Source organism: Cherax quadricarinatus, chromosome 62, assembly GCF_038502225.1.
Source record: "Cherax quadricarinatus isolate ZL_2023a chromosome 62, ASM3850222v1, whole genome shotgun sequence".
Lineage (NCBI taxonomy): Eukaryota > Metazoa > Arthropoda > Malacostraca > Decapoda > Parastacidae > Cherax > Cherax quadricarinatus.
This window is the reverse complement of record NC_091353.1, coordinates 2250112-2267045: the sequence shown is the minus strand read 5'-3', so window position 1 is coordinate 2267045 and position 16934 is coordinate 2250112. Positions and strand designations below refer to the sequence as shown.

The 16934-nt window shown below is 36.8% G+C and overlaps 1 protein-coding gene across 2 annotated transcripts in view; it reads right to left on the bottom strand.

The window, feature by feature from the left end:
* Positions 1–15911, bottom strand: part of LOC128687302 (aldo-keto reductase family 1 member A1) — a 59055-nt gene extending 43144 nt beyond the window's left edge. Inside the window, exons 1-3 of one of the 2 annotated variants that reach the window (XM_070098336.1) lie at positions 15798–15885; positions 15398–15713; positions 4313–4477 (exon numbers count right to left, since the gene is read on the bottom strand). In XM_070098336.1, the coding sequence (XP_069954437.1) occupies positions 4313–4477; positions 15398–15472 (240 nt within the window). In that variant the 5' untranslated portion in view covers positions 15473–15713; positions 15798–15885. Of the gene's footprint in view, positions 1–4312; positions 4478–15397 lie in introns of both variants that reach the window. The other variant, XM_070098335.1, reaches the window with a different exon arrangement.
* Between the last annotated feature and the right edge of the window lie 1023 nt (positions 15912–16934).

The window sequence follows — 16934 nt, the reverse complement described above, 5'->3', positions numbered from 1 at the left end:
TGGATGTTGTTTTTTCCTTAGATTTTGCATAAGAGAAGAAGTATTTTGGGATTTTTCAATTTCTTTTATGGCTTTTAGTTCTTCCTGTGATTCTTGTCTCCTGTAAGATTCCTTCAGCCTAAGTTCAATATTTGCAATTTCATTGACTAGTGCCTCCCTTCGCATTTCCAATATATTGGTCCCACTCAGCAGCTCTGTGACACTTCACCTTCATTTGTATAGGATAGTGACTTTCTTTGTACTTAACAAATCAAAATTGTAATCACACAAGGAAAACATTGCAAACAAATGAAATCTTTATCTTTATCTTCAAGGTTGGTCAATAGCGGATGTGATCGGCCTTGGAAACCCGATTATCCATCCAGTGTTATCTAACAATTTTAAGAAAACATTGTAACAACAGAATTTGCTAATAAATAATTTGATCAGAAAGGGGGCTCACTGGCAGATAAAATAATGTTATCAAAGAACAGTTGACCTTAGGAAAGTCCCCAAGACCAGACCTGCTGAGAACATTCATTGCCTACTCTATATGATAATTACCAAGGTTTCTAATAACACACTCATCACAGTAATATTTAACTGTAATTCACAAGCCAATCCTTACCAACCATCCTTGAATGATTGCTTATTTACAGAACTTTCTTTGACTCAGAAATTGTGAGAGTTTTTGCTGAAACTTGGGAAAGAGCAATTTGTTTATGCTACTGGTGGATGGATATGAACACTGGCACATCACGTCTGCCATGCCACTGACATACCATGAGGTGAAGGACATGAAACACTTGCACTTCTTCTTCATCACCACCAATACCTGCGTTGAACTTAAGTATACTAAGTTGTTCCATTCACTGTACCACACACAACTTAATTGTTCAGTAACAATGTATCATTGAGTAAAAAGGCTTGCATCAGTAAACTGTGTTTGCCCTTTACCAAGATATGGTTCCATCATTTTCCTCAATACATCACCAGATTCCTAATAATGTGCTGGTGTTTTCCAATGTTTTCTTTCCTGTGTACACAATCTGATCTACTACCATCCCATTCTCACATCTCACGAAAACAAACAGTTTGATGCCAGAAAAACTACTTTTGTTAGGTAAGTAATGCTTGAACGATATTCTACTTTTGAAAAGGATCAAAGACTCCAATCACAAGGGTCTGAAAAGAATAAAGTAATTCAATGAACTTATTTTTCAGGCACATAAAAATATCCATAATTTTGCATGTTGTTCTTGGCGAGGTTAACCTTTGTTTGACCTGTGTAACATACACAGCAACAAAATTTATTGATAGGAATGAAATCACTGAACACCAGAGTACATATTAGTAAGTCTGTCAACCAATATTTTGCCACATAAGCATGTGGCATAAGTATACTTGCGATGGTATAAAAAATACATCTCATCCACAGTAGTATCTTTCCATCTAACCATTGGTAATGTCACGACTATGTTAAAACATACGTTTGCCATTGTGTACTGTTACACCAATACAATTTCCATTAATGCTTCATTAAAATGCAGGCCAGAGAAATCATCTGGGTCACTGGTCACTATAATATTTGGAAAGATTCCAATACATGTGTGGTTAGATTAATGGGGGGAGTTGGCACAAATGTTGCATCTTCCCAATCCCAGAGGTAGTCTGGTGGCCTTTGTCGAGGGACTGGTAGTGGTGGTAGTGACAAGTGTGACAGCTGTGTTTGGGATGGACACCGCCAAGGGCGGTGGGGATGTGGAGTTGAGGCATTAGTCCATCTTAGGGTTGGTGCAGGTGCCACAAGCATCTTTGTTCCAATATACACTCCATTGTCTCACTAGCACTGTCCGTGGACAACTACCCATGGCTACTGCCACACCATAATAATGGATATATGTAGCTGGTGTTGGCTTCTGTGGTGGCCTGGTGGCTAAAGCTCCCGCTTCACACATGGAGGGCCCGGGTTCAATTTCCAGCAGGTGGAAATATTTCAATGCGTTTCCTTATACCTGTTGTCCTGTTCACCTAGCAGTAAATAGGTACCTGGGTGTTAGTCGACTGGTGTGGGTCGCATCCTGGGGGACAAGATTGAGGACCCCAATGGAAATAAGTTAGACAGTCCTCGATGACACACTGACTTATGATATTAATCATTCCAGAGAGCACATCGTAAGATGAAATTATCGTAAGTCGAATTAATTTTCCCCATGAGAAATAATGGAAATCAAATTAATCCGTTCAAGACACCCAAAAGTATGAAAAAAAAATTTTACCACATGAAATATACATTTTCCTACACACAAAAAGAAGGATACATGTGCAATATACAGTGGACCCCCGCATAACGATTACCTCTGAATGCGACCAATTATGTAAGTGTATTTATGTAAGTGCGTTTGTACGTGTATGTTTGGGGGTCTGAAATGGACTAATCTACTTCACAATATTTCTTACGGGAACAAATTCGGTCAGTACTGGCACCTGAACATACTTCTGGAGTGAAAAAGTATCGTTAACCGGGGGTCCACTGTATATTGTGCATGTACTAGTGTACTAAATGAAGAATAAATGACACTAACCTTTATTGAAGATGTGGTGATGAGTGATGAGACACTGTGTCCTGGGAGTATCTTTTCCTCCTGAGTAATGTAGGTCCTGTTTGGCATTTTCTTCCAGAACAGGCCTTATCACACTGTGTATGTCACTATGATTCTTAAATCTCTCAAGCCATCCTTTGCTGGCCTTAAATTCACCAATATGAGCACTAGTTCCAGGCATTTTTTCCTGTTCACCTGGGTGTTAGTCGATTGGTGTGGGTCGCATCCTGGGGGACAAGATTAAGGATCCCAATGGAAATAAGTTAGACAGTCTTCGATGACGCACTGACTTTCTTGGGTTATCCTGGGTGGCTAACCCTCTGGAGTTAATTATTTCTCAGTTTTCTCGATAACCCATGGTGGCTTATTTAGCAGTTACAAGCACTAAAAACACTGGAATAATACAAAATTTATCGAATGTATGCGTGCAACCGTCCGCCCTAACTTGTAAACAATGTCACACTAGCTCAGCTGAGGTGCTCAGGCCAGACAGCCACATTCAGGATAAATGATGTAAGTCGAGTTTTTCAACGTAGGTCGGGGTCAAATTTTTACGCTGACAAGCATCATAAGTTGGTTGAGGCCATTTAAGTCAGGGGTCCACTGACTCACAATCACTTGTATTATCACCACTGGCTATTAAGTCATCATTACTACCCATATCAGCACCTGAACTACGAAAGAATGTTAGATTTTTACTTATTCTGTGGATGTGTAAAGGATGTGCTGAGGCCAGAGATAAAGGGTCGTGAGTCGGCACCATTCTCATAATTTTTCTCTTCATTTTTGATTATCTACATCTCGAATCCATAGAACTCTATTCCTGAATGATTCTCCTCATGGTCTGATGCAAAAAGAATGAAAATAAGAGAATGGAAGTGTGCCACGGTGGACTAGCATGCTGTTCTCCCGTGATGCACTACGAGGTCTGCGTTTATTTGTTTACCATGCACAGGAAACATGCACATCCATTTTCTGATGCCTAAGTCTACCAGTCCTTTCGTAGATCTACAGCACGGACACTGAACCCACTCACATAGATCTACCTGACCAACAACTTAAGGGTTAAAGTCGACAAACTCTAAATCCTATTAATCTACCATGAAGCAAATTCTCATTTTTGGAAATAAATGGTATAAAATACTGACACAATGGAAAAATAAACACATAAGCAGTACAATGTGATCCTTTATAGACAATGTTTCACTCACACAGCAGGCTTTATCAAGTCACAAACAGATCTACCTGGGTGAAAGGTACGTGAGTATTTAGAGGACGGTGTCAGGTGGAGAATGCTAGGTAAGCTGGATTTCATAAGGACCTGGATGGGACTGGCGGGTGTGTGTGTAGTTACGTGGGATAATGATGAAGAAGTTTCTTGGCAAGGGGCTCAGTTATGTTATAGAAGGCATTGTTTCACCCAAGTACATCTGTTTGTGACTTGATGAAGCCCATTGTGTGGGCGAAACATTGTCAATAGTCACATTATACTGCTTATGTATTTATTTTTCCAAATGCTCATTTTTGTCAGTGCATTCAACAAAGGAAACCAGTTCTGTTAAATTACTTATATTTAATATTTATCTGAATAAATATATAACTACCAAATATATATCTTTTTCAATTTTAAACGACAAATAGGGAAAGTCCAAAAATGGAGAGAAATTGTCATCAGTAAGGAGTTTATACTAGATGTATTAACCATGTCTTCAGTATCCATTGATGCTCACCTTGGCAGTGATGAAGACATCTTCTCTCTTTAGTTTTCCGCTGCTAAACAACTTATCCAATTCTTCACCAATAATATGTTCATTCTCGTACATGGTTGCAGTGTCAATGTGACGATATCCAAACTCAAGAGCCTCACTTAATACCACTCGGAATTCATCACGTGCCTGAAAATTTGCACGTATAGAATTAATAAAACATCAAACATTTATTTATGTTATGAGCCAACAACCTTAAGGTAGTCACACAATGCTCATTGAAACTATCACTTGCCTTCCCCTTGCATTGATCATCTTACTAATTTTCTAACTATAACTACAGAATTCAAGCTGTGTGACTGGTAAATGCTGTGAATTGGTGTCACATATCAAGCGCCTGATCTCTGGATTCCTTGTACTATGTAAACAAACTAGACATATTTTTGTAACAGTACGATCTAGGAAAGGTATCCCAATATTGCATAACTATTCATTTTGCAGTATACGTTATAATGCACTTAAATTTTGAAACGAGTCAGAAGACACATTGACAGATCATCATAGGTGTGGAAAATAATTTCCCAAAATTATGCTGTATATTTTTTATAATGTAAATATACCTGATTAATACATTACTATTGCTCTAAAGTGTATTTTAAAGAAGTGAACCAACAGGGAAGCTCTGCGCCTGCACTGACGAGCAGGGGGGAGACACCATTGTTTTGAATGTGGTACAGGCACGCTCAAGGCTGGATTACCTCATAGGCAAACTAGGCATTTGCCTAGGGCCCCGCGCATTTGGGGGCCCTGCGGTCCAAGGGGTTCAGGGGCTCATCCAAGACTGCGCACATGGTGCAAGTGCAAAGGGGTCCCTACCTAAAAAGTTCAAGTGTTTGAAGAGTAAAATTTATTTTAAAAAATTAATCAAAACAAAAATAAATAATAAAATAAAATAAAATCAAGCAAATCAACCCACTTGCTGAATATGTGCCCTGCTCAGCACATTCTTTTAATCTTGTTGGGCCATGTGCTGCGGAGTGTTGTGTCGCTGCAGTTTCATTTTTTGGACTTTTACAAGCACTCTTTAATTTTTTCTCTGCTTCAACGCATCGGTGGAGTATACGCAAGTCAACCATTCATGGAGATGTCATCAAATCATTATCAACTACAAGGTGGTCAGCGCAGCATGATGCAACACATGCTTTGAAAGACAGCTTTGCTGAAATACGTTCTGCTTTGATCCAAATAGCAGAGGATGAAGATCAGACAGCAACTACAAGAAGCGAAGCAGCCAGCTTAGCATCAAAGTTGGAAGATTTTGAATTGGCCTTACTCTGTGTGCTTTGGGACTGTATACTGGAACGGTTAAATGCCACGAACAAGACACTTCAGAAAATTGAAATTGAAATGGCTACTTGTGCTAACCTCTATGCAGGCTTAGTGGAATTTGTAAGCTCACTTTGCAATGATGAAGCTTTTGAAATGTTTGAAGAGAAAGCTAAACTGCTGGTGAAAGACTACAGTTACCGGGCTGATCATCAGCGGTCAAGGAAGAGGAAACGCAATTTTGAAGAGCCAGACAATGAAATTGTGTTGCTACCAAGGCAGAAATGTAAGACAGCTACATACTTCGTCATTCTGGATTCACTGATTACAGAATTGGTGAAAAGAAAAGAAATCTACCAGAATCTCAATGACAAGTTTGGATTTCTGTTCAAAATTACTACTATGCCAGATGCAGAATTGAGAGAAGCTGCATTAAAGTTGCAACAACACCTTTCAGCAGATGTTCAGGACACATTTGTTGAAGAAATAGTTCATTTTTCTGGGTATATGAATCAGATTAAAGCTCCACCTGAAAAATGTGCGCCCTCAGCTGCTTTGAAACATTTAAGAAATGCAGGTATCTCAGAAACCTTCCCTAATGTTGACATAGTGTATCGCCTTTACCTAACACTTCCAGCTACTAACTGTGAAGGAGAACATTCATTTTCTGTTTTGAAAAGAGTGAAAAACCAGCTCCGTTCAACAATGAGCCAAGACAAATTGTGTAACCTAGCCTTGTTGACCATTGAGTCCGATCTAACAAGAAATATTGATTTTCAGAATATAACTGATGATTTTGCCAATATGAAATCCAGAAAAAAGTTTATTTAAGAAGTGCCTGTGAATATAAACAATTCTTTACTTTCTTGAGTTTATATGATTTGATAGTCTTATGCATGATGCAATGATAACAATAATGGTCAGTGATTTATAAAGGGAATAATAGTGCTGTAGTGGTTATGCTGAATATAACAGGTACATGATGTCACTACTTTAATAGCTTAATCTAGTAATACTATGCTGTCTTGAGTTTATTCTCTTTAAAATGCATGATTTAACAAGATAGTTATAATGGCTGTTGGTAAATGGTTTTGGTTGTCTTGATGTACTTTCCCTATTAAATTTAATCTAAATAGCCAGAATATATTTAATTAGACCTTAAACAGGCTCACACCGACCCCCCCCCCACCCCCAAGCTGGAAGGGGTTGCTTCATTTACCCGTAACTCAAAGGGGCCCCGCCAATCTGAATAGCCTAGGGCCCGGAGACTTCTTAATCCGGCCCTGGGCACGCTAATGAAATGTGCATAAATTTCGTCGCTCTGGAAGTTAAATTGTGTTTGAAACTTCCCAAATAGGAGCCAAAATTGTTGGATTTGCAGTCCTGCATAACGTGAGCATTAAGCAGATGGACAGGACAGCTTTGGAACTGCAGCTAAGTCATGTCTATTTATATTGAGATTCTGGCCAGTATTTTCTTCATAATTTAGACAGGGGGATATGACACACCGTAATCTCCAGACTAATTGGCGAGTCTTATTATTATAAAGTCTCCTTCTGTTACCTAAATGTGTATATGTAACCATTTATTAATTTTAATATACAGTCCACATAGTTATATTAATGTTTTTACCAGAATTCCTAGTGATGTATATTTCATTTGAAATTAATATGAAATTTATATAGGTCCAGAGTGACTTGTGGAGAGATAGATTATGGTAGGTATCGAAGGGGGACATTTTTTTGTGACCTAGGTGTCCTAAAATTCCTACTTGTCTCTGTAACCTTGATAAAGAATAATTATCTTTGTTACCATTTACTGGTATGTATCTTATGAGTTACATCCAGGTAAATTTAATTTTCCACAATAGGGAACAGAGCCCAGCTCTAATTCAATCATTCCACTAATAAACACCAGCTCTGAAACTAAACTGAAGAGACATTCTCTGGTTATCTCAGTTCACTATCTGATCATACATCAGTTTTAAATCTAAAGCTTCTGAGATGTTAGGATATAAAGTCATCCAATGAGGCTCTCAGAAATTATCTGTTAAGTTTTATTTAAGCTCTGGTATATAGCATTACTTTTTTTTAAATTGGATTTGTAGCACACAAATGTAATTTCTGCCCGAAATGCCTAGCCATGCTAAGCGTTCTAGTGGTACACTCTGTAATCACAATTTTACTACATGTAAACCACACAATAACCAAATTTCTGTAAACTCAGCATTGTAATCCTTATAGAGAATAAACTTTGAATTGAATTGAATTGAATAAAAGTATATGTATTTTTTTAACGCTGACTTATTTCTCAACAGAAGAGACGCTCTCAAATTAATTCACTGAAATCAATTTCATTAATAAAACTGACATATTAAAACTTACACAACTTAAAATCTAAAAGTTTTCTTTGATGAAAACACATCATCACTGAAAGTTGAATTCGAACTGAAGATATATTCTCCAGTTATTACATTGAACTCAACAAAATTTATACATACACAACCAATATCCAAAAAACTGTTTAATCCATTTCAAACTTTACATTAACCATTAAAGTTTGATAGCATTCATAATTATTTTATTTTAATCAGAAGAAACTACCAAATATATAAGTGGGTCATATAGATCCCAGGTGGAATGGGAAGCATTTCTAACTGATCCGTGGAAGGAAAAGATAAGTCCAGTGTCTTGGACCGAGGACCTTTCACCAGCACCATGGAACATCCTTTTATTGGAGAAGAGTCATTTTAAAGCTACAACTTGTTGGAAAATGGTAAGTAACTTTATTCAGGTATACACAAATACAGTTACATAGATTATCATATATAGCAGCATATGTGTAGTGAACCTGGGGTAACCCAGAAAAGTCAGACAAAGTGACTTATTTCCATTGGAGTCCGTTAACCAAGCCAAGAGTATCCAACCAAGCCAGGCCTGAGCTAGGATAGCTTAGTTAAGCTAGGTATGGTATGGTTACTGGTTGAGTTATATTTGGTAATATTAGGTTGTTAGGTAAGGTTAAGTTAGAGCAAATCTGGTTGTTAAGTAACATTTGATAAAGTTAGATTAAGTTGTAAGAAGGGAGGGTGGGTCTGTGATGGTCAGAATTGTTTGTTATTGTAACAAGTATTGTTATTGTAACAAGTACTCTCGAGCTCTACGATAATCGTAGAGCTCGAGAGTCGTAGATTTCGGAAATCATAGCGATATTTTCGTATAAACATGGGCTCGCTAATCGTAGATTGACTCGCGAATAGTAGTTCGTCCGGGACGCGTACGCATGCTGTGAGCCAGGGCGGCCTCCCTTCACAGCCAGTGTGGCATTGTTTACCAGTGAGCGACGGTCCCCTCACTTGCTCCTACAAAATATTTCATAATATTCCATTCATTTTAGTGCTTGCAAGTACTAAATAAGCTACCATGGCTCCAAAGAAAGCTCCTAGTGCCAAGCCTTTGGTAAAGAAGGTGAGAAATACGATTGAATTTAATAAAAACATCACTGAACAATATGAAAGTGCGCAGTTATTTTGCGAGACAGGACTCCAGTCACTCTCAAGCTGGTCCTAGTGGCATTAAGAAACAGAGAAGAGACATAAGCCCAGAAAAGCAATTGGAACCTGAGGTGTTGATGGAAGGGGATTCCCCTTCCAAACTGTAAATAATCCAATCTCTCTCCTCCTCCAGTCTTCCATACACTAAGAAGAATCGCCAATAAAGGTAAGTGTTATGCTGATAATGTTTCATTCATCATGTCCCATTGTATTGTTTATGTACTACATCTATATTTCATGTAAAAAATTTTTTTGTTTTAATACTTCTGGGTGTCAGGAACGGATTAATTGTATTTACATTATTTCTTATGTGGAAAATTGATTCGAAAATCGTAGATTTCGATAATAGTAGCACCTCCAGGAACGGATTAAATATGATAAACAAGGGACCACTGTATTGTTATTTTAACAAGTATTGTTATTGTAACAAGTATTGTTATTGAAACACGTATTGTTATTGTAACAAGTATTGCTATTGTAACAATAAGTATTTTTATTGCAACAAGTATTGTTATTGTAACAAGTATTGTTATTGCAACAAGTATTGTTATTGTAACAGGTATTGCTATTGTAGCAACAAGTATTGTAATTGTAACAAGTATTGTTATTGTAACAACAAGTATTGTTATTGTAACAACAAGTATTGTTATTGTAACAAGTATTGTTATTGTAACAAGTATTGTTATTGCAACAAGTATTGTTATTGTAACAAGTACTGTTATTGTAACAACAAATATTGTTATTGTAACAGGTATTGTTATTGAAACAAGTATTGTTATTGCAACAAGTATTGTTATTGTAACAATTGTTGTTATTGTAACAAATATTGTTATTGTAACAAGTATTGTTATTGTAACAAGTATTGTTATTGTAACAACAAATATTGTTATTGTAACAACAAGTATTATTATTGTAACAACAAATATTGTTATTGTAACAACAAGTATTGTTATTGTAACAAGTATTGTTATTGTAACAACAAGTATTGTTATTGTAACAAGTATTGTTCTTGTAACAAGTATTATTGTAACAAGTATTGTTATTGTAACAACAAGTATTGTTTTTGTAACAAGCATTGTTATTGTAATAGCAAATATTGTTATTGTAACAACAAGTATTATTATTGTAACAACAAATATTGTTATTGTACCACCAAGTATTGTTATTGTAACAATTATTATTGTAACAATAATTATTATTGTAACAAGTATTGTTATTGTAACAACAAGTATTATTGTAACAAGTATTGTTATTGTAACAACAAGTATTGTTATTGTAACAACAAATATTATTATTGTAACAACAAGTATTATTGCAACAAGTATTGTTACTGTATCACCAAGTATTGATATTGTAACAATTATTGTTATTGTAACAATAATTGTTATTGTAACAACTATTGTTATTGTAACAACAAGTATTATTGCAACAAGTATTGTTATTGTAACAACAAGTATTGTTATTGTAACAACAAATATTGTTATTGTAACAACAAGTATTATTGCAACAAGTATTGTTACTGTATCACCAAGTATTGTTATTGTAACAATTATTGTTATTGTAACAATAATTGTTATTGTAACAAGTATTATTGTAACAACAAGTATTATTGTAACAAGTATTGTTATTGTAACAACAAGTATTGTATCACCAAGTATTGTTATTGTAACAATTACTGTTATTGTAACAATAATTGTTATTGTAACAATAATTGTTATTGTAACAAGTATTGTTATTGTAACAACAAGTATTATTGCAACAAGTATTGTTATTGTAACAACAAGTATTGTTTTTGTAACAAGTATTGTTATTGTAACAAGTATTGTTATTGTAACAGTTGTTATTATTGTAACAACAAATATTGTTATTGTAAGTATTGTTATTGTAACAATTATTGTTATTGTAACAATTATTGTTATTGTAACAACAAATATTGTTATTGTAACAAGTATTGTTATTGTAACAACAAATATTGTTATTGTATCAAGTACTGTTATTGTAACAAGTATTGTTATTGTAACAAGTATTGTTATTGTAACAAATATTGTTATTGTAACAAGGTATTGTTACTGTAACAACAGGTATTGTTATTGTAACAACAAGTATTGTTATTGTAACAACAAATATTATTGTAACAAGGTATTGTTATTGTAACAAGTATTGTTATTGTAACAAGTATTGTTATTGTAACAAGTATTGTTATTGTAACAAGAAGTATTGTTATTGTAACAAGTATTGTTATTGTAACAAGGTATTGTTATTGTAACAACAAGTATTGTTATTGTAACAAGTATTGTTATTGTAACAAGAAGTATTGTTATTGTAACAAGTATTGTTATTGTAACAAGTATTGTTATTGTAACAAGTATTATTATTGTAACAAATATTGTTATTGTAAGAAGGTATTTTTATTGTAACAAGTATTGTTATTGTAACAAGTATTATTGTAACAAGGTATTTTTATTGTAACAACAAGTATTGTTATTGTAACAAGTATTGTTATTGTAACAAGGTATTGTTATTGTAACAAGTATTGTTATTTTAACAAGGTATTGTTATTGTAACAAGTATTGTTATTGTAACAAGTATTGTTATTGTAACAAGGTATTGTTATTGTAACAACAAATATTGTTATTGTAACAAGGTATTGTTATTGTAACAAGTATTGTTATTGTAACAAATACTGTTATTGCAACAACAAGTATTGTTATTGTAACAACAAATATTGTTATTGTGACAACAAGTATTGTTATTGTAACAAGTATTGTTATTGTAACAAGTATTGTTATTGTAATAATAATAATAATAATAATAATAATATCTTTATTTACTACAAGTACATGTACAAGGTATACAGTCCTAGCTGACAACAATGACATACTACTGTATAGAAAGCCGCTTGTTATGCTCAGCATTTCGGGCAAATTAGGTCAGTGTTCCAGGATGCGACCCACACCAGTCGACTAACACCCAGGATGCGACCCACACCAGTCGACTAACACCCAGGATGCGACCCACACCAGTCGACTAACACCCAGGATGCGACCCACACCAGTCGACTAACACCCAGGATGCGACCCACACCAGTCCACTAACACCCAGGATGCGACCCACACCAGTCGACTAACACCCAGGATGCGACCCACACCAGTCCACTAACACCCAGGATGCGACCCACACCAGTCGACTAACACCCAGGATGCGACCCACACCAGTCCACTAACACCCACGTACCCATTTTACTGATGGGGAACATAGACAACAGGTGGAAAGAAACACGCCCAATGTTTCTACTCTGGCTGGGAATCGAACCCAGACCCTCGCCGTGTGAAGCGAGAGTGTTAACCACCAGGTCACCAAGTATTGTTATTGTAACAACAAATATTGTTATTGTAACACCAAGTATTGTTATTGTAACACCAAGTATTGTTATTGTAACAAGTATTGTTATTGTTATTGGAGGTGGCCCGGTGGCCTGGTGGCTAAAGCTCCTGCTTCACACACGGAGGGCCCGGGTTCGATTCCCGGCGGGTGGAAACATTTCGACACGTTTCCTTACACTGTTGTCCTGTTCACCTAGCAGCAAATAGGTACCTGGGTGTTAGTCGACTGGTGTGGGTCGCATCCTGGGGGACAAGATTAAGGACCCCAATGGAAATAAGTTAGACAGGCCTCGATGACGCACTGACTTTCTTGGGTTATCCTGGGTGGCTAACCCTCCGGGGTTAAAAATCCGAACTAAATCTTATCTTATCTTATCTTAACAACAAATATTGTTATTGTAACACCAAGTATTGTTATTGTAACAAGTATTGTTATTGTAACAACAAATATTGTTATTATAACAACAAATATTGTTATTGTAACAACAATTATTGTTATTGTAACAACAAATATTGTTATTGTAACAAGTATTGTTATTGTAACAACAAGTATTGTTATTGTAACAACAAGTATTGTTATTGTAACAACAAATATTGTTATTGTAACAACAAGTATTGTTATTGTAACAAGTATTGTTATTGTAACAAGTATTGTTATTGTAACAACAAATATTGTTATTATAACAAATATTGTTATTGTAACAACAAGTATTGTTATTGTAACAACAAGTATTGTTATTGTAACAACAAATATTGTTATTGTAACAACAAATATTGTTATTATAACAAATATTGTTATTGTAACAACAAGTATTGTTATTGTAACAAGTATTGTTATTGTAACAACAAATATTGTTATTGTAACAACAAATATTGTTATAACAAATATTGTTATTGTAACAAGTATTGTTATTGTAACAAGTATTGTTATTGTAACAAATATTGTTATTGTAACAACAAATATTATTATAACAAATATTGTTATTGTAACAAGTATTGTTATTGTAACAACAAGTATTGTTATTGTAACAACAAATATTATTATAACAAATATTGTTATTGTAACAAGTATTGTTATTGTAACAACAAGTATTGTTATTGTAACAACAAGTATTGTTATTGTAACAACAAATATTGTTATTGTAACAACAAATATTGTTATTGTAACAACAAATATTATTATAACAACAAATATTGTTATTGTAACAACAAATATTGTTATTGTAACAATAAATATTGTTATTATAACAACAAGTACTGACTCACTCAGTCTGGGACTATCATCCAACATCTCCAACATTAAGGTCAGAGCTTGCTACCATCTGCAGCTCATAAGGCTGCCATCCCCACGAGCCACTTCGAGGCAGGGTAGATGGCAGACCAGAGGCCTAGCTTCTCCCTATGAGCCCCGTGAGGGCGGGGAATGTGGCTAGGCCTGGGGACACTTGGTCCCAAAGATGAGGAGGTACTGTACCTCCTCCCATGGGAGACTTAAGTCTCGAGACACTCCCCAGATAGGGAGCTAAGGCCGGGTCACCACTACTTGGAAAAGACCCGGGCCGGGAGAATACCGGTGAATAAAAAAAAAAAAAAAAATCTCAAACATCCTACATAACTTTTGCTTTACCCGAGACACTTTGTGTAACAACTGGCTTTCCTAAGAATGTACATTATTATTATTATTATTATTATTATTATTATTATTATTATTATTATTATTATTATTATACATTCATTGGGAGCGCTAAACTCACAGGGGACATAAAGCTTCCAGTGTAATAGGAAGAAATCTGTTTCAAACCAAGTAAAGAGAAGATACGTCCATTTCCTTGGATCAAGGCACCTTGGTGAGGGGCTTAGAATGTACAAAAATATTTAATCTGGGGGCTGAAAGAACGCTGTAATTCACATATATCAATTTTTTGGAGAAATAAAATTTTGACAAGGGACTCCATTGGAAATAAGGCACATTTTTTTTTATTTTATCGATTTCTTCTATGTTAAATCTACATAATGTACATTTTATGTGTCCATAACATCCGTGTGCCATAGGTTCTCTACACATATGCTGCTATGTATGATAATGGCCCGGTGGCCTGGTGGCTAAAACTCCCACTTCACACACGGAGGGCCCGGGTTCGATTCCCGGCGGGTGGAAATTCCGACACGTTTCCTTACACCTATTGTCCTGTTCACCTAGCAGCAAATAGGTACCTGGGTGTTAGTCGACTGGTGTGGGTCGCATCCTGGGGGACAAGATTAAGGACCCCAATGGAAATAAGTTAGACAGTCCTCGATGACGCACTGACTTTCTTGGGTTATCCTGGGTGGTTAACCCTCCGGGGTTAAAAATCCGAACGAAATCTTATCTTATCTTATCTTAACTGTATTTGTGTATACCTGAATAAACTTACTTACTTAAGGATTGCTATAAAAAAAATATGTACTTATTGCCTGAATAAAAATTGACTGGATAGGGAGCCAAGGCCGGGTCACCACTACTTGGAAAAGACCCGGGCCGGGAGAATACCGGCGAATAAAAAAAAATAAAAAAATTGACTGGAAAGAAATATCTGCGTAGTATGTTGATGGGCAGTGTGACGTCACTGCATACCCTGTGTGTGTAGTTACCTTGAGATTGAAACATTAATTACGAGATATTTTTGCTCATAATGCAACGATATATGTTACATAATGGTTGAGTTGTTAATAAGTGGCAGTATGGTGTAGTTTACTAGTATGTTTATGGTATATTGTCTTTTTTTGTGATATTTTGTGGTAATTTGTGAGCAGTGGCAGCTAGTGACTGGTTATGTTAAGTTCACTGTTACAATTTAATATACTCACCCTCCATGTACCAATGCCAATGATTGGCATCTCTTGTCCAGTATGCAGCCTCACAGTGCGTACCTTGGGTGCCATCCTGGTACTCTTACTTGACTGTAATAATGGCAGATGATGATAATACCAGCAGTAGTGAGGAGAGGTGTGTCAGTGCCTGGCTAGCTTGGCTGGCAGTGTCCTGGCCTGGCTGGGAGAGTGTCAGTGCCTGGCTGGCAGTGTTCTGGCCTGGCTGGGATGTGTCAGTGCCTGGCTGGCCTGCCTGGGAGAGTGTCAGTGCCTGTCTGGCAGTGTCCTGGCCTGGCTGGGAGAGTGTCAGTGCCTGGCTGGCAGTGTCCTGGCCTGGCTGGGAGAGTGTCAGTGCCTGGTTGGCAGTGTCCTGGCCTGGCTGGGAGAGTGTCAGTGCCTGGCTGGCCTGCCTGGGAGTGTCAGTGCCTGGCTGGCCTGCCTGGGAGAGTGTCAGTGCCTGTCTGGCAGTGTCCTGGCCTGGCTGGGAGAGTGTCAGTGCCTGGCTGGGACCTGACACTAATATGTTATCATCACTCCTTTCAGTTATCTCAAGCACAGGGTTATTTATGGGTACACATTACTGTTATCTTGAGTTTCTCTTAACATCAACAGCACTGGTCGCCGTTGCCCAGCGGTGAGAGTAGCGACTCTCATTGCTGAGGTCCAGGTAATAAACAGAGTGAACAGGTAAAAAAAAAAGGGGGGGGGGGTTGGCCTGTACATTGCAGAGTCACTTGTTTGCACAGAACTGCTTAATGCCTCAAATGATGTAGTGGAAGTTTTAGCAGTAAAGGTCGAGAACCAAAACCTAGTCATTGTGGTAGTCTACAAGCCTCCGGATGCAACATCCCAGCAATTCCAGGAACAGCTGTTAAAAATTGACCACTGTCTGGAAAATCTTCCAGCTCCTGCACCCAACATCTTGCTCCTGGAAAATAGCAAATAATATTGTTGCAGTAATAACACCAGGAGGCAGCTCGGATGAAAACTCACACTCACACGAGCTTTTAAATCTCTGCACAAAATTCAATTTAAACCAGCAAATAATAGAGCCTACTAGATTGGAGAATACACTAGACCTCATCTTCACTAACAATGATGATCTGATAAGAAATGTCACCATATCAAAAACAATATACTCAGATCACAACATAATTGAGGTTCAGACATGTATGCGTGGAGCCCCAGACCGATATAATGAGATTAGTCACGAGGGATCATTCACCAAATTCAACTTCAATAACAAAAACAAAGTGGGACCAAGTAAACCATGTCCTAACCGATATAAGCTGGGAAGATATACTAAGCAACACAGGCCCCAACTTATGCCCGGTGGCCTGGTGGCTAAAGCTCCCGCTTCACACACGGAGGGCCCGGGTTCGATTCCCGGCGGGTGGGAACATTTCGACACGTTTCCTTACACCTGTTGTCCTGTTCACCTAGCAGCAAATAGGTACCTGGGTGTTAGTCGACTGGTGTGGGTCGCATCCTGGGGGACAAGATTAAGGACCCCAATGGAAATAAGTTAGACAGT